General features: G+C 36.4%; 1 protein-coding gene across 2 annotated transcripts in view; it reads right to left on the reverse strand.

Annotated features, from left to right (window-relative positions):
• Positions 1-412: 412 nt before the first annotated feature.
• LOC121325151 (synaptic vesicle membrane protein VAT-1 homolog-like) overlaps positions 413-26,679 on the reverse strand; it is a 33,450-nt gene continuing 7,183 nt past the window's right edge. Inside the window, exons 3-9 of one of the 2 annotated variants that reach the window (XM_041267466.1) lie at positions 25,638-25,853; positions 24,741-24,883; positions 22,494-22,597; positions 21,827-21,882; positions 21,401-21,418; positions 4,646-4,729; positions 413-2,799 (exon numbers count right to left, since the gene is read on the reverse strand). In XM_041267466.1, the coding sequence (XP_041123400.1) occupies positions 2,698-2,799; positions 4,646-4,729; positions 21,401-21,418; positions 21,827-21,882; positions 22,494-22,597; positions 24,741-24,883; positions 25,638-25,853 (723 nt within the window). In that variant the 3' untranslated portion in view covers positions 413-2,697. Of the gene's footprint in view, positions 2,800-4,645; positions 4,730-21,223; positions 21,419-21,826; positions 21,883-22,493; positions 22,598-24,740; positions 24,884-25,637; positions 25,854-26,679 lie in introns of both variants that reach the window. The other variant, XM_041267465.1, reaches the window with a different exon arrangement.

Here is a 26,679-nt window from a genome sequence, read left to right on the forward strand (position 1 = left end):
AATCACAAATTTTGTCAACAACAAGAGCTAGATGGAGGAGTAAAAAGCTTCAAATTCATTTAAAATTTTCTTTGTAAAGGCTTGCTATGGTTTACTAAAACTACAACATTAATTGTAGACTACAACACTAATTTCTTTCTCTTCCTCTTCCCTTGACATAGTCTTTCCTGTCAAGGCCATCTGATATCCTCAGTTTTTCGGAGAGGCAAATGACAATGCCCTGGGTATGATCAATGTTTTATTAATGAACTAATGCTATTTGGCACCAAGATGTGCCTCAGTTGTTTCCAATATATATTGTACCTTAACATGGTGACAATGCAGCCCACAATATTTTTGCAGTTTTACAATGCTTTTCCCATAGTTACGCAAAGCATTTACCATAGTTTAACCTGGTTTTCCATATGTATTAATATTATATGCTCCACCATACCTCCCTATTCTTTACCATGCTTTCACCATGCTTTATCACACTTTGCTATACTTTTAATATGAGACTTTCATAAGGCTGTGCTAAGTGCTGTAGTCAACTCTTATCTGTTTTTCAAACTGCTGTGCAAATTGTTTTGTGCAATTTCATACTAACTAAAGCAACACTGGAATGCCCTTGAAACAGTGTGTCAGTACATTTCCAGCACCCTGTCTCAATGTAATATCCTGCAGTTTGCAGCAATGCTCATTATTGAGTGCATACTGCTGCTTTGGTTAGGATTATATCTGAACTGTCTGCTGGGCACTACAGCTAGAGAAAGCATGCATTGGGATTGTCTGTGGGGAAGCTTCAATACCATCTTTTGCCAGTAGGGATAACAATACCTAATGGTGAACAAGACTTGTATTTTAGCAGTTAAAAATGTATTCAGCCATTTTAATACTGTCACTGAGCTGGACTTTCAAGTGGATCCATAATTGAATTTCTCTAAAGAGGTCCTGCTTATTGGCACTCGGTTGTGATGTATCACACAAACACACACACAGAACAGGCACTGGCAGGTGAAGTCCACTTAACTCACACACAGAACCATCAAAATGTAAAATATCAGTAGATATCATTTTTAGCCACTTTGCTGTTTCTGCTTCTCGTTTAGCAGAGATAATTGCCCCCACATTCCACAGGCACTGTTGAATCGAAAGGCATACATTTTTATTAAAATATAAATCACTTGCTTTAATCCATTCATATAAACATACTGTAAGCAGGTGAGTCACACTTTTAAGGGTCTGCCTTTGAATTCTGGCCTTTTTGCAGGAATAGTTCCTGTCAAATTTATATGTTTCTTATCCATTTCGTTTTGTTATTATGGAGTTGTGGAATGAGTGATTAGAAAGTGAATATTGATGAAACCAAAACATTCATTTAAAAAAATTTAATTGCAGTGCTTACAAAAAAAAAAAAATCTGTTATGTTATAATATATAGATTGAATTAGCCCTGTTAAAACAAGTAAACTAGAATGGTGCTGCTATATCAAATAAAATGTTATATCATTCTACACTTAGTGAGCTGACAGAAAAGAAATTCTGAATCTAATAAGACAGTGTTTTTTCTCTCAATATGCATCTCAGCTTTGTTTTTCTTTGTATTAAATTACTATAACCTAAGTGTTCTTAAAAGATAAAATGGTCCTTGACTCATTTGACTTTTATCATGCCATTCCTGCTATGAGGAGAACATTAATATTTTTATTTTTAACAATATTTCCCTGTTGGATGCAATTTTGCTTTAATGTGATTCATTTGTACATGAAAATTGCAGCACTGCTACTGACATGTTTATTGTCTATAGAGATATGTGTATAATGGCACTTAAGAGTTGCTACAGTATCTGTAGTGGCACTGCATTTTTTAAATTTAATCTGGCTCAATTTAAAGAAGCAAAGAGTGTCCTTTTATTTGCTTTTTTGTTACCCTTTACATTTTATGATGATTGCAATAATTCTGAGTGGTTTCTCCAATATTGACTTACTATAATTGTTCTCTGAATCTGTCCACTCTGCCAGAGTTGTAAGGTTCTATTCTCATATGATGTGTAAGGAATAATGAAGGCTGTTTACTTGGGATTCTCTAGACAATCTCACAGCCAGCTAAATGCAGTGTTAAGAGATAATGAATTCATGGACCCACTCAATGTAAAATAGCAATTAAAATGACATTTCAAACACTGCATGTGGCATGCAAATTAAATAAGGTTGCTATTAGACCGTTTATATTATATATCACTTACTAGAGAGTTTTACTAATATTACAACTTTTAATAGAAAAATACAGGATAGGGAACAACGCTCTAGCTAGAGTAAATGAGAGAGAAGCAGCAAAGTGGTTTTCTTTCCTTTCCTTTTGTTTTTTTTCTCTTTTTTTTTAAATAAAATCGGGAATGCTCCGAAAATATGTCACACATAACAATAGCCCCCGGGAAAGGCTGTAAACAAGACAAAGCATTTGGGAACAACGGTTCACTCAGCAATACTAAATAATACTGCACTGGGAATGGCACTTCAGTTGTTCGACAAGCCACAGTTAGTTTTCCAACAGTGTACAGCTCAGCTGACTGGCAGACAAATACAACAACACACACTGTACTACAGCATTTGTTCACTGATGGTCAAGGCAGGTCCCGGGTCTCTCAATCTTTCCTTCTCCTTCTCCTCCTCCTTATTCCGCCCCCTCACTCTCTTCAGTGCATGACCTCCCTGTAGAGCTACTGGATAAAAGGCATCCTTTCCTTGTCGGTGTCCCCCTCCTGGTCCTCCTCCTCCTCCTCCTCTCCTGCCTCACTCGTCTCTGTGCTGTCATTGGCCATCTGTGGAGGAAACAAATAACACGGCATTACAGGGATGCTTTTAGTCTGTATTATTGAATGACAGAAATATTAAAGAGTAAGTAGTTTGAAATGAGATTGTCCTGGTAATTCTTACCTTTTTTTTTATAATGTTTGGAGTGGTTATTTTTGCAAATATATATATATTTTTTTTTTGATTTTCTTGTTTATGTTAAGGTGCTTTGACTATGAATTCAGGGACTGCTTTTCCTGTGGCCTGCCATAGACATCTGTAATACAGGCTAAACCAGTGTCTTTATAGGACTAATTCGTAGCACCATCGAATGCAGAGCAGGGGATTGCCAGCTAAACCGGCAAGACTGTAATTGTAATTCATTAAATCTAAAATGAAAAAAGACCAAAAGCTGATATAATGAACAAGATAAAACTTTATTGAAATGATTAAGTGCAGGTACAGAACACTGGTAATTAATGAAGTGTAATGAACACTAGGACATCCAGAAAGAGGACAAATCTATGTACACATTTCAAATAATTAGTAGACAACATGTGAAAGGTTCCTAAAAGTTTGTATTTTTAAGTAATGTCTTTTATTTAAGCTGCTTATATAGAATGTGTTAAGCGCTAATGAAATTCAGAGGGTGAGACACCACTCTGCAAAATTATAGTCTAGATACTGCTAAATGGTTCTTAATTGGGACATAACTCTTAATAAATTTCCCAAATTACCATAATGGTGCTCTTATGCTCATTTCCACTCATTTGCAATGTGTCGTAGGAGCAATTTGATTGCAATGTCACTGTATTTAAATTCACCCTGTTGAAATAACATAACCAAAAGGCTCCTAGGAATGCATTAGGACTTTTGTATAATGTTATAATTTGAGAAATACTGTAAAGTACATACACTGGGCTCCCCTAAATACAAATGCATCAGCTGTCTTTTATTTACATTATCTTTAGGACTAGAACAATCTTTACAAAAAATAAACATAATAATAATAACAATAAACATTTCTTATCTGGATTGTACTCCCATGAAGTCCTATGAAAGTAATCCTAGAAAATGGATTGGAGATTTCCTTTAACCTGATTGGTCAATATGAGGTCCTTAATCTCTGGTAAAGGACCTCAAATGTTATCTTTCAAACTGTTTAATCTCTGTTCAAATCAATCCACTGGAAAATATGCAAATACAGTATTTATTTATGTAATTTACATTTTTTCTGCTTGATGAAAGAACATGTCCGTTCCAGTACACGCCCTCTGAATGTTGTCTTTCAATGTAGACTAAAGTCTACTGCCTCGCTGTCCTGTACAATGACCACTTTCAATAGAGCTGTGCATTGGCTAACTATAGATATGGCTATTATCATTGCTGCAATCACAACATTCCCCCACAGTGTGTTATGCAAAATTATACTTATATTTATTGTTTTCCTATTCTTGGTTCAATCCCCAGTTGCAATTACTAACATGTTAAATAGGATAGGATTTTATCCACAGTATGCACTTCTTAGCATCTCCCTAAATGGTGTCCGGCAGGGAAGAGGAATATCACCTGGCGCTTCCCTTTACTGACGGATTGCTAATTACCCCTCTTCAGCTGGCTCTGGTGAATTAACCTTTAAAAACAAACAGACTCAGTAAAAGCCTTTGGAGATGGAGGGGGTAGTCAGTCACTTAGGATAGGTGTCTTGTCTAGATCTACTGTTAATCTCAATGGACCTGGCAATGAATCAGATTTGTAGAAAAACAGCCTCTCTTCCTTTATATTCAAGGCACTGTGTGATATACTAGCTTCCCCATAAGCAGCAAGTTATTGTTTATTCTGTAATGCAAACAGTAATCAACACGGTTCACTTACCAGGGGAGTAGGAGACTTCTCCACATCCAGTATCAGCTTTCCTATGTTGCCCCTGTCGTGGATCCTCTGCATTGCCTCTTTTACCTTTAAACAAGAAAGAAATCAGTACAGCTTTTCAGCAGTAGTTCTCTCCTCTCGCTCTCTTGTTGGGTGACAGAACTTGTTAGCTAGCGCTTTGTGGTACTCTTATACACTAACACATAGACAACAGTATGTATTGACCAACACTAATGCACATATACAAACCCAGGTCTTCCTTATCAACAAAAACCACTATTGCTAGGTTGCCATGAAGTTATTTGCAAAAAACATTAAGAAAAAAGTCTGTGCAAAACCTTTTTTTTTAATAGAAAATATATGCATGAGTAAAAATGTGCTGTTTTGGGGGTACTCTTAGAAAAAAAGTTTGAATAACACCATTTGGACCCTAGTATGTATTACCCTGAAGAAAAAAAGAAATGCCATTAGCAGACAACTTTACCTGCAACAGCAATTGAAAAAAATGTCTAGTGTACTATTGTCCCAATATGGTAACTGGTATTAATAGAGCCATGATACTGCATGCATTGATATATGATACCAACTCCCCGTAGTACATAAGCTTTGCATTTAAGATGCAACCTATATTTTAATCACACTATTTGCATTAATCATATTCTTCTTAAAATAACATCAATGTAATTTCTGTATACTTTACAATCGATAACATTTACATTGATAATATTTACTGCTAAATAAACATATATTAAAAAGGATATCATTTCATGTAAACAACATCACTGTTCAACTTAATTTATGTATGAAATACCACAAGGGTGTAGAATACCACTGCACATGTAATAATTCAGTCCCTTTGAAATGATATTGGTGTATGATGTTAGTAATTCTTCCCCCCTTAGCCTATTCCCTGTAGAGTTCACAGAATTCAATAAGCTATAGCAATCTGATGAAAGAGATCAAAACAGCTTGGTGTAAATGTAAATAAACCTACGCTTTCTTATCGTTGTGCTAATAACGACAAGTCCCAGGACACGTGTGCATGTGAGTAGATTGTATGGAAGATGTACATTGAATGGGTTAGTGTTGCAGAAATATCTTCTTTTGTTGCTAAATAGTGGAGGCATTTTTTTTCTTTTTATTTATGAGCCTAGAATTAGAAGCTGGGAAGCATCTCATCTGAACTACATGACTTTGTCTGGGCTTTACTGCACTGTAAAGCTGTGTGTAAGCTTCGAGACCAGAATGTTACTTCACAGGACCTTAATTGAAACTAAAGAAGTATAATTGGTTTTAAATTATTACAGTTGCTGACCTGTCACCTTCTCAAATCCTGGGTATAGAGTATAAAGTGGACCATGAAGACACTCAAAGTACAGGTTCAACGTATTTGATTTATAACATATATACATAATGTATATACATTGTCCAGGAAAACTGTTTGACCACCCCTGCTGGTTTGTGGTGCTTGGAGAGGAGACATTTGTTGTCAGTTTTAACCCATTTAGCGCACTACTAAACATCTTGGTATCCATGAATAAATGACAGTCTGTTCTTCAAATACATGCACACAATTTCATTAAGAATACCAAATGATTGTTAGTACCATACAATTACTTCAAATGCCCAACCTAAAATACCCCCTAAAATGAATAACATTTTCAAATGATGAATAATTGAGGTTTGGCATGTGTTGCACATTTAACCCCAATCAACCCTAACCCTAACCCTAACCTAACCCTTGCCATCTGTGAATTATGAATAAGCAAGAATCCCTACTATTGCAGTGTTACTCAAAATTGAATTAATTTATTACCAATTCAGGAGAACTGGTGGGATATTTGTTCTTCACTTTTCTTCAGTGGTGACTGCCAAGACTGGTATAATACCAAATATCTCTCCAATGTCACGTGTTTTTTGACTACATAGAAATATCTTAGTTAGCCTGGAGAAGCTACTAAATTTGATGAGATGGTGTACTGAAAAACTACAGTAGCTAGCAATGGTGGTGAGCAATCATTGATAGACAGCAGGAATGACTGTGCATAATTTGATCATACCTTTAAATATAGCTATATTAAAGTCTCAAGTAAGGAATTATCTTTTTGGTCATTATCACTTACATTTGCATTGCGTATAGTACTGTAATAAAAAAAAAGAGTTTAAATAGCAGGTTGGAGGTAGTTTAAATTGTAATCTTCAACCCTATTTCACAAATGCCCAACCATGATATAGTCACCCTGTAGTTTATTTGCTCAGCAGTAAATGCACAACTATGAAGAGGCAATTTCAGCCTTCCAGGCCCTGACGCATGAAGAAGCATTGGGATTATGACGCTGTGAAGCGGGCCATCCTCCAGCAACTTGACATTACAGAGGAAAATCATTGCCATCGGTTCGGGGAATACCAGAGACCCGCAGGAGTATGGCCCTTGCGTGGTGGCGCAATACCTGATCAATCAGGTGATCCTGTGGCTCTGGGTGCACACACAGGACTGGGTCACCCGAGACCGACCCACCACGCTGGATGCAGCTGTATGACTGGTGGAGGGCTAGGAAGACTCGCAGCACACTTTAGCATTGCCACCCCCTCAGCACTACACCCCCTCCCGTCACGGATTGGCACCTTCTCGACACCCAATGGGCAGCCTCCCTCCTCAACCATGGAGACCAAGGCCCAAAAACAGTGCTTAAAAAACAGACTTACTGCCCTGTCACTCCATTCCCTGTCTAACTCTAAAATGATATATTCACATGTTGGCATTTCAGTCACATTTTAATCTAACCCACATGACTTACTGTCTGGAATGCCAAACTAATACCCATTAACAGGTTGGTTGCCTCTTGAACATACTTCCTTTACGCTGGGTATTACAGAGACAATGAGCTAAAACAAACCACTCTTAACAGGGATCTTGCTCTGAACGTTCCCTAAGCCATGCCAGCTATGCATAAGCTTATCTGTTGCGGAGAACAGTATTACATCTAATCCTCTTGTTATTCATTAACAAAATACCCAAAGAAGCTTATGATGGGGAAAGTTCACAACTCATTTTCTTTCATTTAACCAGAGATATTGCACAGTCTGCCAGTGGTGTAATGTTGACTGTTCTAAAACAACAGATTCAAATTCCACATAATCATGTTGTACAGTCACAGATAGAGAATCTTGTACATGGGCTCAAGTGTGGGCTACCAGGACGGCATTGATTGGACTGTAAGGTGTTCAAATTGCTCTTGAGGACTATGTGACCATTCCTCAATGATTACCACCACTGGTTTCTCCACAGAAAGTCTGTTCTCTAGAATGGCCCATTGAGTCGTCACTTGTTTTTTTGATGTTACTTGTGAACATCAGTCACGTGGATACAGAAGCACTTTCAATCTGAGTGTAAACTGTTTAAACCGTCTCGGGCCAGGTTTGAAACTGCGTGAGAACAAAAAAAAAACTACAATGGGAACCTTAGTTAAAGTGTAACGTTTTACTCTACATTTTACTACGTTTGCCCCTAGTCCTAGTATATATATATATATATATATATATATATATATATATATATATATATATATATATACTATATTCGCCAACATATACATCGAAATGTTACAATATCCTGTCGACTTTACAGTAGGTGTAAACTGCCTTCAGCTGTCTGCTGTGAGCCCTCTGTTAAACCCACATGTTTGCCTGTTTCTATAACTATTGTGTGGTCTTAATAGACATGTTTGACAGTGCTTGATGAAATGTTTGGTTTTAATTATTTACAATTAATTTTGGGATGCTGTATTGCTCCCAGTAATATTGGAGCAGACCCATTACATACATACAGTAGAAGACCAGCATTTGTGCTACCAGTTCTGCAGTTTCAACTCTGGTGCCTGCAGCATCTTTACAATTTCAATTAACTTTTTTGAATGGTTCATTACGGGTGGTGTATTTTATCCTGTTTAAATAAAATGTGTGCATCTGAATTACCTTGCCCGCACTCCCATGTGATTAGACAGGCTGTGAACATGGAAGAAACATCTTGGACTGTTCAATTTTTACAGCATTTGCTGGATATTTAAAACAATGTAGACTATAAAGGGTGCATACAGTCATTTTGCCATTTTTATCCTACCAATCCGTTCACTAAAAACTTCTCTGCAGTCTTTTTAATTAAAAATATCAAGCACCTCAAAAGTAACACCTCTACTTGATGCAACATATTATCACATGTAATTTGAAAGCAAGTCTAAGGCATCTTACTTTACGAAACATAATGGTTTTATGAACCAAGCAAATGACTTTTATACAGCAGAGTTGTAAAATTGAGCATTAGGTTTTTTTGTTGTTGTGTGACACAGTATTATTGAGCTCTTTATTAACTGAAATACATTTGCCCTAAAGAATAATATTCTTTCCATTGTAACTCCAGTTGATTTTTTTTTTTGTCATTTCAACAGATTCTATTTATCAGCAAACCATAACAGGAAAGGAACATTGAATCACTTTGTGTGTGCTTACAGACATGCTCCTCTCATTTTCCAGTCAGTGCACCTCACTGTAGAGCTGTCTCCAGTAGGTGCTGGGACTGAAACACAGCCTGATCCCATACTGCACTGCCACAGGTGAATGTACAGCTAAGCCAAGCTATGCAAGAAGCTCTGAGTACACCCGCAAATATTGAATTGACAGGAACATCTTTGCAACCATGACCAAAGACAAGCAGGTAACTCCCACACTCATGTCAACCTTAAATTAGTGGCAGCTACCAATAGTACTTTCTCAAGCCAGGTAACCCTAACCCTTTATTTCTTTGCAGGTCATGCCATACTAGAGCATTTACCTCTTCCACCTCGTTTTCTTTCTTTTTTTAACCCAAATTTTTTGTCTCTTGTAAGCTAGGATTCAGTTCAACGCAATCCCCATTTTAGTCACATGTTCAAGTGCTCAAAAGACAGTGTGTTTCTTTTCTAGGCTTAGACATCATTAATAAGCACAAAACCCAGGGCCGAGATCTGACATTCTAACAGCAGCTGAGCACCAACCTGAACTAAAGGAAAGAACAAATAATCTGTCAATGAGCCAGAGTTCAACGTCTATTTGAAGCAGTGTTTTTCTATTGGTAAAATAATAAGAAATGGGCTGAATCCTTAATGCAAATATACTGGAAACTGAGACCAAGTCAAATAGGAATCTCAATAATAGTATATTGCATCTACTATTGGAGTTCTGCTTTATGCTTTTCAAGAATAATGGAATGTCATCCAATGGGTTTGAATTTTCAAATGCCCAATTATCCCCAAGTGTAGCTAAAATCTTGCTATTAAAAAAGGTTATTGTAATCCCCCAACCCTCATCAATCTGAACATGACTGCTATTCAGTGAACATTATGAAACAGAAGAATGGTACATAGTACAATAAAAGGACAACCACTTGGAACTAGAAACACATGTACAGTTATCCTATATTTGAAAAAAAACACATTGTTAATGATGTCATTTATACTTGTTCTGCAAGTGATAATCAGCTAAATAATGTGTCTGATAAAATATGTGGAATAACTGGGTCACTAAGGCTAACTATAAAAATAGAAAGCTAACACCCTGCTACCTTAATGTAGTAATGTTTTGTTGACTAGCGCTATTTTAATGAATCTGGCTTAACTCTTCAATGCAATTATTTGGCTCAACTCCCATATTTAGTCTGCTAGATACAAAAGTATAATCATCATTCCTGAAGCAACAGAGCCCACAAAATGAAATGTAAAAACTCAGCCACTGAGTTTGGATATATAGTATACAGCTTTATATTGTATAAATATACTGAGTATCAAAAAAACTTATCACTTATATTTGAGCAGCAAAAAAAACTTACTTATATTTGGATAAAATTCACTAGATGTGATCAAAAAAAACAAGAACTCTTCCCGGATTTGATCTCCTTGCTCCTTGGTCTCCCAGTCACAGAGTGTGTCTGGTTATACCGTCTCGCCTCCTCAGTGCTGGCCTCCAACATGCCGACTGCACGAAGGCGCAGCTCTTTTGACAGACGTGGCATATTGGTGTTTTTCTGTGATTTTCTTTATTGTTTTTATTCAAGCTTGCAATTCAACAGCTGAAGTCACTCCATAGCCAATGTCCAATCAACTGTCTCACTAATTATGTGATTAAGTGCATATGCTTCAGTCATAGTCACTCAAGCATGTCATGGTCAAGGATGAATGATCGAGTGATTAAAAAGAAACCAAAAACATTTCGTCAATGTCCATCATTTATATACCTTTTTTTTTTTTTTTTTTTTTTAAGAAATGTGTTAGTTTCTTTTGATGCTAGGTATATTATCATTATCAGGTTGTTCTACTCAATAACTGGTATGCGTAATAAAGAAGACTGCACAATATACTGTATTAGTAATATCATGAAATCCACTTTGCATAAGAATACTTAAAGGATCACTGCTAGTCCCTAATTCTATTACACAGTGCAATCCATTAGACCCAAGAATATAAGAATGTCAGAACCAGGTCGGAGTGTTTCCACCCTTGTTCTGCAGTGGCTGCACTAGTGGGTAAACAAGAACTCTTCCCGGTTTTCTCCTGCTCCACTCAGCACGAGGTTTAGTTCTCCTCAGTGCTGGTCACATACTCCCCCAGACGAGCCTTTGAGCCATTTGCCCCTTCATAAAACAAGGGTGGTGTAAACAGAACACTCCTGGCTCGCAACATACTTGAGCCTTAATTGGGTCCTTCATGGAGCATGATTTCAAAGAATACATTGCATCTCATGCCAGCTCATCAAAAAAAAAAAAAAAAAAAAAAAAAGCGCTCCCATCAGACTGTGCATAATATGGAGCATGGTTTACAGATCAAAACCAACAGATCCTGCCGGGCTTAGACTGTGCTCTTTTTTTCATATTTGTTATCATCATAATGGAAAACTACCAGTAAGCCTTGTTAAAGCAAAGGACCGGTTCTCACGGTTTTCACTTTTGCCGTCTCTCACTTCAGTCCCAGTCCGCCAGCTCCAATAGTGTAGCTTTTACTGAGCTGTCGACAGAGCCAGCTGAAAGCAACAAAAGTTCAAATTCTAGCCCTGAAGCTTTCCAGACTCCACAACTAATTGGAAATATCTGCCATTGTCCTGTTTCCCAGCATGGGAAGCAAGTTCCATTGAGCTATATAATGGTCCCATTTCCTCATTTAATAAAGTACCGTATCTGTTGATTTGTAATTGAACTGAACTGATGCTTTTTATACAGCAGCTGATACACCTGATATTAATAACACTACTCTAATACAAAACAAAGCACTGGGGCCCTTTTGAATGAAATGCAAAGTAAAGAACACCACAGTATACTAGACAGAATACTGTATTGCACACCTTTTAATAACACGCAGCCCAGATAAAGCCCAGGAATTCTCCTAAAATGTGTGCGTTAAACTCTGAACATTACAAGGGCCTTTCATTATGTTATTCTTCTCCTTTGCACTTGCTTATAAGTTTAATTGTACTAAATGACCCTTTAGGTGCACTTTAATTCATCTGAGAGCACACCTTGTTGACTGTACAGTATGTTTTCATTCCCAAAGACGCAAGCCCCACTGTAAAGCTGCTTTTGAAACTTGCTTTCCACTACCTCTCTCTGCAAGACAAACAGGAATGCTAATACATAGTCTCCTAATATTTGTTAAATGGTACTCAACCCTGCACTTTTGAGATGTTATCACATTTTGCACATTGTTCTGCACATTAAATACAATTATTTGCGTCAAATAATGTGTCTCAAACACAGAAAGCATTAGGCTGTTAGAAGCTACAGCACAGTCTGTATTTATTGATAGCCACACCAGCAGCAGTGATAGAACTGTCAAACAGTGAGTGCAAGTCTGTCAGTGTGTCATTTTTACTTTGCCTCTGCTTAGCTCTTTTTCAAACCCATTTTTGAGATGCACCCCTTCTGTTATTTAGCTAGCTAAGACAGTGTTTAACTTGTTATAAAGGCACACTGTGCTTATTATAACAATCACAAGGGAATGTCAGATAACAACAGCAGTCCACTAATGTCTACATTTAGTTCAGCTTCACAAAGGTGCTGAATAAGTCACTCAAATGGGGCAACTGTGCTGCTGTGGTCCAAACGAAACAAAGTCATGGATGCTTGGCAGCTCTGCAGTAAATTGTGTTTTTTGGATTACCTTGCTGAATTCAAAGCTTGACAAAGCTCTGCAGCAGAAGGCTTCCTGTCTGTCCATTGAAAAATGAAAAATAAATATGCTTTGGAACAGCCAGAAATGTAGTATAAAAGACTAGAAGCTCCATTTTCACTCACATCCTTTCATTATTTAGTCAAAAGTTCTCATATTGTGTATTGTATTGTATGCATATAACAACATTATAAGTTATAAAAACATATTTTTATTTTTGCATTATAAACCATCTATCTACTGTAGCCTCTGACACCTAGGAGTGGCCCCACGAGCAGTCTGTTCTGAATGAAAACAGCGTAGATACCATTCAAACATGTCAAGACTGACTGAAGCATTGTACTCATACCTAGAGGAGGAGAATGGTGAGAACCATTGCAAATGCTAAATATATACAAAAAGCCTACAGACCTATACCTCATACAATATACAAGAAGCCACTTTCAACTTGCTGAAGAGTCACAGGGGGGTCACTTAAAAGTCTGTATAATTAAATGCAATTTCACTGCCAACTGCTCAGTTGGTATAAATAGAATAATGCATGTGTTAGAATATATTATCACACAATAAATTATGTCTCTTGGTGGTTTTTGGCAGTCCGAAACCAATAAGAGAGATATTATTGTGTGATATGAATATATTCTAACCCATATATTATTTTCTATAGGCTATGCTATGTTTCATAAAGCACACAAAAGGGAATAACATTTAAAAACAAACCGTCACCATCAGCACTCTCACTACATCAAGCACAGTACAACGGAGAAGAAACACATTCAAAATAGATATTTTTCAAAGACTTCCCCATTTTTCTTTTTTTACTGACGAGATGAAATTCAAAAGGGGTTTGTCCAAGTATTGTTCATGTATCTAGTGAAGTTAACTTGTTTCGCCCATTGGACACACATCACTTGGGCTAAGATGCCATTCTAGTACTTATCCATGTATTAAATAAAATAATGTTCCGAAAAAATATCTGTAAAACCAATGTAAAGCAAGTAAACCATATCACTAAGATCTTGGAGAAGGTTTCTGATGGCACTGGTGTCATTGACATGTTAGAGTATATAAAATGTTACGAAAAGATTCATATGAATATTTTAACACAGCTTTCACATTTAATGTTTAATTACATAACAATAATAATACAAATAATTCAACAATTACTTTGTTTGTGTGTTGTTTCGTCCACCTTTTTAAATACAGCAACCCCGGTTATTTCATAAGGCAATAAAAAAAAAGGTAAGCTGCAAAGGAGTAATAAACATTTCTGATAAAAACCCAACATGGCAACAGTTGCCAAGGAGATGGTGTGGTGATGTCAAAGCATTTATCTACAGGATGTGTTCCATAAATATGTAAGGGCAGCCTATGTTATGAAGTGAAATATGAAAAAAGGCAGGATAACTGCTTGCAGAAAGTGTGAATTCAGTTTTATATTGAGTTGTTTGTCAATGTTTGTCTCATATTGAGATGTGCAGACTTTAATGCTTAAATTAAATGTTAATCTGAAGGCCACGAAATTCAATATGATGTGGTATTTAAGGTTATTCGTATAATATTAGGTGGTGTAACCAGAAATAGAAAAGATTAATTCAAGATTGAATTACTTTTTTTTAAATTAATTTATTTATGTATTTATTGGAGGAGCTTGTCCCCATTGACTCCTATTATAATCTGGCTGGGACATTTCAATGTGTGGCAAGGTCAAAAAGCAATGCATTTCTAAATCAAGGTTCTATGGTGATCTGCCAGGAATTCAGCTCCAAACAGACCACAGAATAATTAACACTTATCTGCAGGCTCAAAGAACAGATAAAGCTAAGACCCAGTTTCTTTGCTGAACTATATTTCTCAGTACCAATTCTTCCGAGCAGCATTACTCTTGAGTTCAGCTGAGAGAACCTGTCTCACCAGGAACGAAATATACAATTACTTAATATTTTGATAGAACTGTTCACCGAATCTGCTTATTGTCTCAAATGGTTTGGAGTGGAAGTCACTGGAAGTCATTGTAAATGTTTGCTTCTTCACGATCACATTGTTGTCTGAAAACATATAACAAAATGAAGGCTGCCACACTCTCAGTTGTTTGGAATTATGTACACTAACTGCAGTCAGAAACATCTGTTGATAGTTGTAACAAAATCCAGAAATACAAACCAGGGACCAGCATATTTAAGTAACACATAAACTTGCTAAAACCGCATAGTCAGGCATTTAAAATATCTTAAATTGTGCACGTATATTTAAAAACTATTAATATTGCAGACTTTTCATGCAGAAATTAAATTGGTCAATAGGGGTTGAAAGAATGGATAAGACTGAGTTATTATTCTTTCCATAGTAAAAGGCTATTACAGATTCACATTCAAGACATGACAATGTGTCCTCCTACACTGTGTGTTTCTGATTAAATGGGCTCATTAGGCAGGTTCAACAGTCCAAAGAGTGATTAAAAAAAGGCTGCCAAACAGTTTGGCGGTGGGAAAGAGCATGTGTCTTGAGCCATCACTTTGAACTCAACCTGCTGTGTAAATGATCACAACCATTAGCCAACACACAAGGCAGCTGTGCAATCTCCAAGTGCTACATTACTGTATTTTTTAAAAAATCAATGAAATAGAGCTAGTTTCCCTCAGTGTATAAAGCCATTTAATCAGTCCGCAATGCGAGTGAACAAGATACATCAACACCATAACTTTCAGCCACTATGACAAATCAAGTACTATACTATAGCCATGCTGGTCATTATTGTTTTTCTTCTTAAGTGACCATGGGAAGTAAAATCAATCTGGACTTGATGGATGATCCCTTTCAATGTTATCAATACTGCCACAAACACTGCAGAAACTTAACGGACATGTTTTCTCACGGCTAGGTAATTAACAATAAAAAGCACAATGATATCAAATTAAAGCCATTGGGTTCGCCCAAAATTCATTAAGGAACAACAAGGATGTTAAAACATTTGTGCAGATATATTAGTGGAAACAGTCTCAGCTTTGCAGTTAGATGTAATTGTACTCAGTATAAATCTATGCATTCCATAGTCAAGGATGCGAAACTGGCTGATGTTTCACAAGGAGCAGTATTAAAGAAAAACACCATTGAGTCTCGACGGAATTTGACACAATAATCCTTAAAATATTTGTATGTATTCCTCTTGAACAATTTCAGTGATATGTTAAATCAGTATTATCCTAGCTGCCCATGTACTCAGTACCCCCTATCAGCAGTGTCAGATTGGATTTCTTGTAAAAGAGCCACATTTAAAAAGTAATACAAAAAATGTTTTAAAATCTAACCTTAATTATTGGCCTCCCATAAAGATATAGATTCAAAACTATTTTTGTATTCATAATGGATTTAAAATGGTAGCAAAAGAGAATAATTTTAAAACACAAACCAGGTGAATTAAATATGCAAATTAGCAAGGATAAATACCTTCTAACTGCAAAACCTACTTGCTAAAAGAATGCCTGTTGCCAAGTTTAATTTGAAACTGAAATGACTACCGAAATGACAACAGAAAAGAAAATACAAAAAGCAGTATTCATTATGAATGTAAAAATAGGATTCTTACTCAGTGAAGGGAAATAGCTATGTGTTTTGAAATAAAAAATAAACATTCCTAAGATGGTGTTATTTTTCACTCCAAATTCAATGCTCCATTAATAGAAGACTGATGTTATAAGAAATGTAAATAAATTCCCACCCCCATCAAAAGAAAGCAATAATGCTGTCTAACAATAATGACTTATTGAGCCGTCTATGATAATCATGTCATTTAACGACCTTTATAATATGACGAGAGTTCCGCTTGGTTCTGATTTGTTATCTACAAAGTTCAATGCTAATCAAAATATATTCAATCCACTGTTTGGTCTTTAATTAATAAAAGACAAATCTGACGGTTACTTTATTTTCAGTAAGTCCGGGTGCCATGTTTCCACGGTAACGCCACAAAGCTAGGCTTCACAGGGGAAGATATGTCAAATCTCCGGCTTCATATTGCAGGAGACTAATGGGAAGCAAAGCTAATTCTGGATGCAATGAAATAACAGTGTTCTAATAATAGGACAGAATCTCTTGGTAGAAGTCATTTTTATTGAGCCTGTTGTCAATTCAGAAGCATCAAGTCCATTGACTGGTCTTTCGAGATATCAACACTATAATATATTAAAGCTTGAAGCAGATTTTGTGAAAAACACAAGAATGGAGCGTCTGTTTTTATGTCTCCTCCATATTTTAAACATTGTAATCCGAGTCCCATGAATCCTTAAGAAAGCAGATATGCCATTAACAAAGATAGAATCAAAATGATACCTGACACTGATGCAGAACTACTGCCTCCCCATGGTTTTAAACGCATGCAGTAAGGCAGTTTTCTAGAAGAATCACATATTTGTAGGTCTGTCCTTGCAAGCATGCCATCATGCCCAGCAGTGACTGTTTTTAGTAGGATCACAGCATCATTTACATGCCAAGTCTTACTGGGCTCACACTGCTAGTGATGCCTGTCCTCTCCCCAGTGGGGGATGCTGGTCACAGAACCATTTCCTAAATCTCAGGACAGCAGGCACAATGCTGGCCTTTATTGGTGACCAATGTCTAGGATTGTCAGTGAAGAAACTGAACAAGAACAATTAGCACAGCGCACTTTTTTCTTTAAAAATTATATATATCCATCCACACACACACACACACACACACACACACACACATCATGGAATCAAAATGGATTTAATTAGGAGTTTTTGCCACTGATCAACACAAAAAAGTCCATAATGTCAAAGTGAAAAATAAAATCTACAAATTGTTCTAAATTAATTACAAATATAAAACAGAAAATAATTGATTGCATAAGTATTCACCCCCTTTGCTATAACACACCTAAATAAGCTCTGGTGTAATCGAAGTCACATAATTAGTTGAATGGAGTCCATCTGTGTGCAATTAAGGTGTTTCACATGATTTCAGGTTAAATACACCTGTCTCTGGGAGGTCCCACAGTTGATTAGTACATTTCCTAACAAAAACTACATCATGAAGACGAAGGAACATTCAAAGCAAATCCGGAATAAGGTTCTTCAAAAGCACCAATCAGGGGTAGGTTATAAGAAAATTTCCAAGGCATTGAATATCTCCCGGAGCACAGTAAAGTCCATTATTAAGAAATGTACAGAATATGGCACAACTGTGAATCTGGATTATGGCTGTAATTGCTGCCAAAGGTGCCTCTACCAAATATTGACTCAAGGGGGTGAATACTTTTGCAATCAATTATTTTCTGTTTTGTATTTGTAATTAATTTAGAACAATGTGTAGATTTTATTTTTCACTTTGACATTATGGACTTTTTTTGTGTTGATCAGTGGCAAAAACTAATTAAATCCATTTTGATTCCATGTTGTAACACAATAAAATGTGGAAAAGTCCAAAGGGGGTGAATACTTCTGAGAGACACTGTGTGTATATATATATAAGATTCTGAAAATTGGAAACAAAAATATTTTAGCCTCTCAGATCTGATGCACTTCTATGACAGACAACACTCTATTTTTATTGCCCAGGGTTTGATCCTAGCATGCATGTTGGGAGTCTCCGATGTGGAGATCTACCTGCAGAAATGTGCCAATGCAATGCTGCCATTTGGAGTTGAATAAGAGTAATGCACAAAGAGGCAAGATGGAAATGTTCATGTCATTGAGTAAAATGAATGGTGGGATATGGATGGGTTTTGTTAAAGGGAGGGTTGTACAGGATGTTATACACTCTATGCAGTAGTTGACTGAGTGTTTTGTGTTAAGAATGGCATTTCCTTAAAACCCCTTGCAAAAAAAAAAAAGTTTTTTATTATATTAAAAGTAATTATTATTATATTGTTATTATTACTGGTAAATGAAAAGCAATCATGAGGCTCTCCTGAATAATGTCCACCTCATATATGTACTGTAATATGGAATTAGCAATTTGCTCACAAGGGGAAATACAGTATATAGACATAGCTTCTTGCAGAACTCAATAAATGAGAATTATTGGATGATACTTCATTCACATTTTCAAGGCATCAAGGCTCACTCCCCCTGACAGTTCGACCTGACATTATTTTCATCAGTCCGGGATACTGATGACTGGTTTTGAAATTCAATTTTAATGGAGCGATCTTTCATTTTGAAGATAACTGCTCTTTCCACTTTGTCATCTCACTCAGATGCCAATAACCTTTTATTCTGGTATTATATGGCTGCTGCTATAGGGGAACTGCCAAGACAGAGCAATATCTTAAACTTCATTGATTTCAGACAAGGTTACTGGTGATGATAAAGAACCAAACACGTGTTTTTCTAAATCGGTTAGAGACCACTGCATTGACTTTTTTTGATTGCACACCTGCATGGACACATTGAGCTCATATCAAATTTGCATTAGTTAGATTTGAATGTCCTGTTACTTTAATAATGCCTTTCTCCCATACAAAAATAAACTAAAAATGAGGCAGTAAGCACTTCTTTATTGCTGAAATTGTGCATGCCTATTTGGGGCAAGCAAAAGGCAAGTTACAAGTAAAACAGGGAGCTCGTGTCACCACAGCTATGGCTAAATTTTACTGTAGCAAAAACTAAAACAACTTTAAAATGTCAGAAAACTTGCACATCTATTTTAAATTGTGGTGGGGGCATAACCACATTACCTCACATTTACATATGAATGAAATATACATCCCTTGACTTCAATATGTTGTCGTGTTTCCAATGTAATACACTCCATACTGTATGTATACGGCCTGTATTTGTACATTGCATTTTACTGCCTTACTTCCTAATCTGTATTTGTATATGTAGGAAAGATAATTGCTGAATAATGCACACAATACAAAAATGTGCCTTGTTTAATGTTCAATGTTATTTTAAAAAGCACATAATCCCTAGTAATAATTGGTGCATTATCATGACTCACAGTAGGGAAAATTTCCAACACAAATTTGCAGTGGGTTCCTGGGGGCTGCGATATATGAACTGCTAAACTGTGATTTATTCAAAGACTGGAGGGGGTCCTTATTAAAAAGCATGTATGTTTAATCACAGCCTCATTTATAATCCAAAACAACAGCAGGATTCCATTAAATTAAAAAAATAAAAAACACACTGAATGAAGACTTTGCTATTGAACCTAGTGGTAAACATTTACATCTGTATAAACTAAAGGAGTCTTCAGCAGCCCCTGTACAATAACCCTGGGTATACCTGCAGTTCATAAACACAAATGTCTTCACCAGCTTCACCTCAGAACAGCTGCACAAACCAACCATCAAAATCAGCACATCCAAAATACCTCCACATTTCAGATTGATGAGGAAGAAAAAACACATTCACATTCAAGAAACCGCTGAAACAATGAAAAACACTCAGAGCAACACATAAATGTTATACAAAAATGAAACAGAACTAGAGAAATTAATCAACACATTTCCAAATAATTAAAAATAATGCACATCCTCATTTTTTTGATGACTTTGAGAAATCACTCAAATTGGTGCCCTGAAAGCTGTATTATTATTAGTAGTAGTAGTAGTCATGGTTTTGGTAATATGTGACCCTTACACTTTTATAAGTTGACTGGTGTACCTTGATAAAAGCATAGCAAAGTATAGTAAAAGCATAGTGATGGAATGACAAAGCAAGCATTAACAGGAAGCAAGGTAAAGCAATGTAATAACCATTGTTAACCACACTGCAAGAGTCCTTGAGTAAACAAACCTGCTCACACACACACACACACACACACACACACACTTTTACATCTTACTGAACCCAGCAGGGGCAGAGGCAACAAGATCACAGTACAGCCTTTATCTCGCCAATAAAAACTCCCACTCGTTTTCCAATTGAGTAAAGGCAATGCCAAAAACATTAGCTACGTTCATGAAATCTGCAGAAAAGTCTGTTCTCTAGAAAACCTCACTGAGTTCTCGCTTTTAAACTGTTCCTCATTAAACACCAGTGATTTGTGCAGTCTTGCATATGAAAACATCCTGCCATTGGGCACATACTGTCCGATCAGCACTGCAGCAATGTCTGACAGAGATGTGCTTTCCCATCTGTCTTGCAACAAAGGAATGCATCTTTCATACATTATATAATATACCTGAGGCGCAGCCAATTTATACAACAATGTTTAGTCAACAGGAACATCCACAGATGCTTACATTTCTAATTAATCAATTACCTGATATTACTGCTTTCCTTCATAAAGGAAAGTATTTATCAGTACCCATTGTCCTGCCAGTAACAAGCACATCGATTACCAGTACATTAACAAACCAAGCCAGCATTTTCTTATATGGTACTCTTCAGGACCAGCCTACAAAAACGATAAGACATCTTACCTCCTCCAGGGCCCATAATGAATCTACTAGTGGTTTGATCTTCCTTGCATTGTAGAGGGAAATTAGTTTGTCCACCACTATCTTTATCAGGCTGCTTCTGCCTTGTTTGAAAAGAAGGTTTAGCAGTGAAAATCCAGCAATCACTTTATTCTCATCATAGAGTTTTATAGGATTCACCTTCTCCACCTGCCACCACTGCAAGAAATTAGCAGAATGAAAACAAAGCACATCTTCATTTGTCAATCACATCACTCATTAATGTAAACTAAGCAAAAGCATTAATTTGCCATATGTGCTAAGGCTCACATTATTTTATTTATTTTTTTTACAGTCAGTAAACTTTATTGAACAGTGTCAAGAACCAGACATGCATATACAATGGCATCTATAATCTAAACAAACCTAGTTATTCCTATAGTACATGTCACATTTAATCTATCCAAAATTATCTGTTATAATTTTGTAGCACATCATTTCAATCTGAGGCGCATTGCTTTGCTTATATATATATATGTGAGTGTGTGTGTGTGTGTGTGTGTGTGTGTGTGTGTGTGTGTGTGTGTGTGTGTGTGTGTGTGTGACAAGGCATTCAGTAATACTCACAGATTTAGCCAAACTGAAAAAGCTTTTTGTTTCCCCAGTAACCATGTTTGATGAACCTAGAATAGGGAGATACAAGTGTATTGTGTAGATTCATTTTTGTAATCAACTAAGTGGCAAGGTGATTAGCAGTCATGAACAAGGTCACAAGCAAAGGAGAAAAAGGGAGATAAAACATGCTCCAACCTGATCAAGGTGTCAGGTAAACTATTTGCTTCTTTGATTACCTAATTTCAGCATAAGGCAATCCCAAGATGTTTGAAGTCTGCAAATGCAGTTAGTGATTACAGATTTCAATGGTGGCAGATAAACAATCTGCAAATGTTGTCATTCCAGTTTCCTATTACAAATCACCCAGAAAGGACCCTCTGTCCACTGTTTATATCATGGAAACTAACATGAAGGTACTCTATAGCCTGTTAGCTACTCTATGCTAAACGTATTGAATGAAACATTCACCTACACAATGATAAGGTTGCCAGTAGAAATGGTACTGCAGCTAATAAAGGGAGGAAATTGAATTTGACTCTACCTTTAACAAATTAAAAAGGGTATGGTAACAGTTTATTGTATTCTTAATTGTCAAGATGCCGCCCATTTTTCCCGCAGTCTTGTTGGATTTTCTGAGATAGTTTGGTTGGTCTGTTTGCTTCAGGAGCTTGATACGTACCATACAAGATATAAGTTCCCAGTGGTTTAAGAAGACCAAGACCTTTGCCTGTGTTCTCTCCACATAAACAATCCAGGACAATATCTACTCCTTCTGGGGATATTCTGAAAGACATATACAAGCACGGTTACGATCACTGTTCTATTGTCTTCTCCTTTCCTAAAAAAGAATCACTCTAAAACAGCTACCCAATACCTGTATGTCAATGAACATGCTCATACTTTACAGAATAAAGCACAGATACAGCTAGGTTTTTTTGTTTGTCTAGTATATCACGTTGTCATGTGATGCTTTTTCTCAAGCAACTGCAATAGAAGCATCTGCAAGGTAGTGTAACAGTCCTGCCAGTACTTTATCTATGACAAGTACATTTCAAATATTGCACAATATAATAAAAGACAAAAGCCAGTGATGCTCCCCGTGAAATTCCTAGCAAAGGTTGACAACTTTGTAGAGCCAGGATGCACAGCTAGGAAGCACAGCCAAGATGCAAACCTGTGCTCCCCTTACTTTCCGAATCTGCAGACCACTCAGATGTGTTTTTACCAGTTAAGTCACAGCTGGACCCCATGTGCCTCGTCTTTTAGTATATATCAGCTGGTACTGTACATGTGTTGCAGGTTAATTATCTCCCACACAATGGGACTCTTACAGAACTGCTTTGATCTGGAATCTCATTACAATGAATGTACAAATTAGCTTTGCTTTCATGAGCTGATTGCATGCCTTACATGAAGGTGTTTGAAATTGCTTTAATTAACTATATTACTTCCCAAGCAATAATGAAACTGCTGAAGGTTTTTTTTTTTTTTGGTACTTCACTAATAAGGCAATATTATATTATATTATATTAATAATAAGGCTATATGTTTACTTATTGCGATACAAAGGAATATAAACACTTGCCACAACACTGTAGGCACTGATTTGACGCAAGGTGTTAAATTGATCTGGGGGTAGGGGGGGAATCATGAACATTCCTAAAAATGTACTAATTCCTTCATTGTAGAGGGTGGATATGCTCATCACAGCCACAGCAATTCTCCAGAATTTGCACTAGAGTCATCACTTTTACATCTGTAGTTTGTGCAGTCTCGTATCACATCAGAACCCCTGTCTTCTACATCATGAGTGAAACTGACTTGTAATCAACAGCTGTTTTTATACTCCAAAATACAGGCCCGACATGAATTTCAATTGCATAACAAATTAATGTGAGGGACTAATACCATAGGAGTTCATAATTACTGTGTACAACCGCATTTTACCACCATTTAGAACCACGTTTTTCTATGAAAAAGCAACCCTGAGCAATCCTTTATGCAATGTCTGCCAGTTCTGCCAAACTGTGTAGTAGTCTTGAACTGTTGGCCCCACTTTACCAGGATTGAGTTGATGCCAATTTAATTTTACTTTAGACATGATCCCGTCTGGAATGCAGGGCTACGGAGATGAAAGAATGATTAATCCCTTTCTTAAGGAAAATTCCCTTTTTCCACATCAACCTTTGCCATGTGGAAGAAAAAAATATGATGCAGCTGTAATTATGCTGCATTGCGACTGCGGTTGTTTTATTGGGAATGTGCAGTTTTATTTTATTAGTAATTATAAATGCAATATATCTTATTCCCTGGTGCAGCTGATCTGCAGGTTGAGGTGAGAATGCACTGTAAACTGGAGTACAGCAAATTGCCTTTAGCGCAGAAATGAATGTTGCACCAGGTGGCTTCTATCTGCAATACCACTCTATTTTTACAGGCTTTAATATGGTAAGGGAAGCAACAATTGTACCTCGCTGCAAGGGATATTTTATATTTTAAGCAAATTCTGTCAGATGAAAACTAAACCTAAGAAATATACATATGTAAACAAATTTTAAAAAGCATGTGACATAGGGTATGTACAGCTGCATAGGCTTACACATTTTTGCACAGTGTTACTTTGTGTTGTTAGTTCCCAGTTTGTAAGACACAGTAAGCTAGTCCAGTCACATGACTTGAATGGAATGATGAAGTCAGGAAATCTCAAATGAGCTTTGAGTCAGATAAAGCCAGATAGAGAAAATAAATTACATTCTTCAATATTGGAGCAAAATAACTGAAAAGCACTCAGAATGACTCCAAACATAAAAAAGGGAAACATAAAAACTTTGCTACATTTGATTGAAAATGCATGTAAAGCTACTCTTAAAGCAAAGCATATGGTGTACTGTATTAAAACATTGGGACAACATTAACGCTTTCTTACTTTTTAACTTCTTGGACATAATCAACGTTTCTGTCAAAGAGATGAGTGACGGAATCCTTGATGGCTTCATGCTTGAAGGGTGAGGCTGTTCCAAAGACTGTGACATTGGGAACAGTGGAGCAGAGCTGAGCGACAGCTTGACCCTGGAAAACAAACCAGCAGACATAGGGGGATACGTTGGTGTTTCCTTTACTTAACCTAAACCCCAGTGGACATTATTTTAAATATAAACACAGTAAATACATTATATATATATATATATATATATATATATATATATATATATATATATATATATATATCTTTCACTCTGTCTTTTTGTGTAAAATAGGAACACTCTGGACCACAGGTAGGTGAAATTAACACAGGCTTCTTCTTCGCTTTCATACAGACAAACCAAACATTCGGACCTGATTTATATACCGGTACCCTAATTATATTAGTGACAGCTAATTTGCATCCTAGCTCAATGCCCAGTTTACCTTGTGTGGCTGTTTAAAGGCACCCACAAGACTCACATTTCCCAGTATGCAGGGCCTCTGCCCTGTCAATGGTATATATATATATTATAATATATATATCTATATAATATATATATATATATATATAATATATATATTATATATATATATATATATAGCTAGTATATATACTTTAGGTCTGATTTCCAGTTGTGTTCTAAGGCTGTTCATTGTAGCTGAGATCTTGCATGGTTGATGTCTGTATCAAAGTTATCACACTGTTACTACAGTGTTATTACAGTATAATTAAAGTGTAATTAAAGGGACAGTAATAAAGTGTTGCTACAGGCTGGCAAGCTGTTTGGCTACTATGTTACTGTAGCTTTTCTATTTTCAAGACTCGTACTTTGAATTCAGACTTTAATAAACACGTTACCATCCCTCCTCCGGCTGAGTGGACCAACACAGACATCCCCTCCCGCAGATTGGCAACTTCGAACAGCATCATGTAGGCAGCAACGAAGTTCATAGAGAAGGCAGCAGCCTCTGGGAAAGTCATGTCATCCGGGATCTTATAGACAAACTCCAGGGGAGTGCACACAACTTCCGCCCAGGCATTATAATTCACAAAGGCCATGACCCGATCCCCAATCTGAAACCACACACAGAAAATAGACATGAAATTGAATTTTAAAAAAACTGTTTACTGTACATGCTGTATGTGTGTGTGTGTGTGTGTGTGTGTGTGTGTGTGTGTGTGTGTGTGTATATATATATATATATATATATATATATATATATATATATATATATATATATATATATACATGCCATCATGTCTACATTTCAAGGATTCACTGAAGGAATCTTTCATTTTCAAAAACAGTATTGATTTTAAAAAGATAAGCTGCAGTTAATATAACCAATTCTACTATTGTTATTACTCAGGGCATGAACTGAACTTTGATCAAAATTGGTGAGGGGATATTAACACAAAATTGTGTTAAGGAATATTTTATACCCTCTGAATTTACAAAATAGTATGTTTTGTCTGTTTATTATGCTACAGTATGTATGTTTACATCCTTACAATGTCATTTTTTACCTTGGGTGGTATCTGAGTATTTTTTTGTATAATGAGACCAGTATGAAAATTAAGGTGTATGCACTGGAGGGTTTTCCCCCATTGAGACAGTTTGTTAAAGAATTGCATTGGAAAATATCTAATAAACTCGCTGTTACAGGGAGGGGAGACATTATTGGAGTATACCGATAGTTTTTATTTATATACTGCCCTCAGTAGTGAATCTGCACCTTGCTCAGGCTTACTTAGGTATTTCCAATATTAAAATATTCTGGCGCTAAAAACAGTAATACATGATCATCAAGAAGTATATCATGGGATAATAAACAGATAGAAAATGTGCAAATTCAGGGTGTACAAAGTATTTGTTTAACACTAGGATAAATACATCTGA

This window comes from Polyodon spathula, chromosome 13 (genome assembly GCF_017654505.1).
Source record: "Polyodon spathula isolate WHYD16114869_AA chromosome 13, ASM1765450v1, whole genome shotgun sequence".
NCBI classification, from domain to species: Eukaryota; Metazoa; Chordata; class Actinopteri; order Acipenseriformes; family Polyodontidae; genus Polyodon; species Polyodon spathula.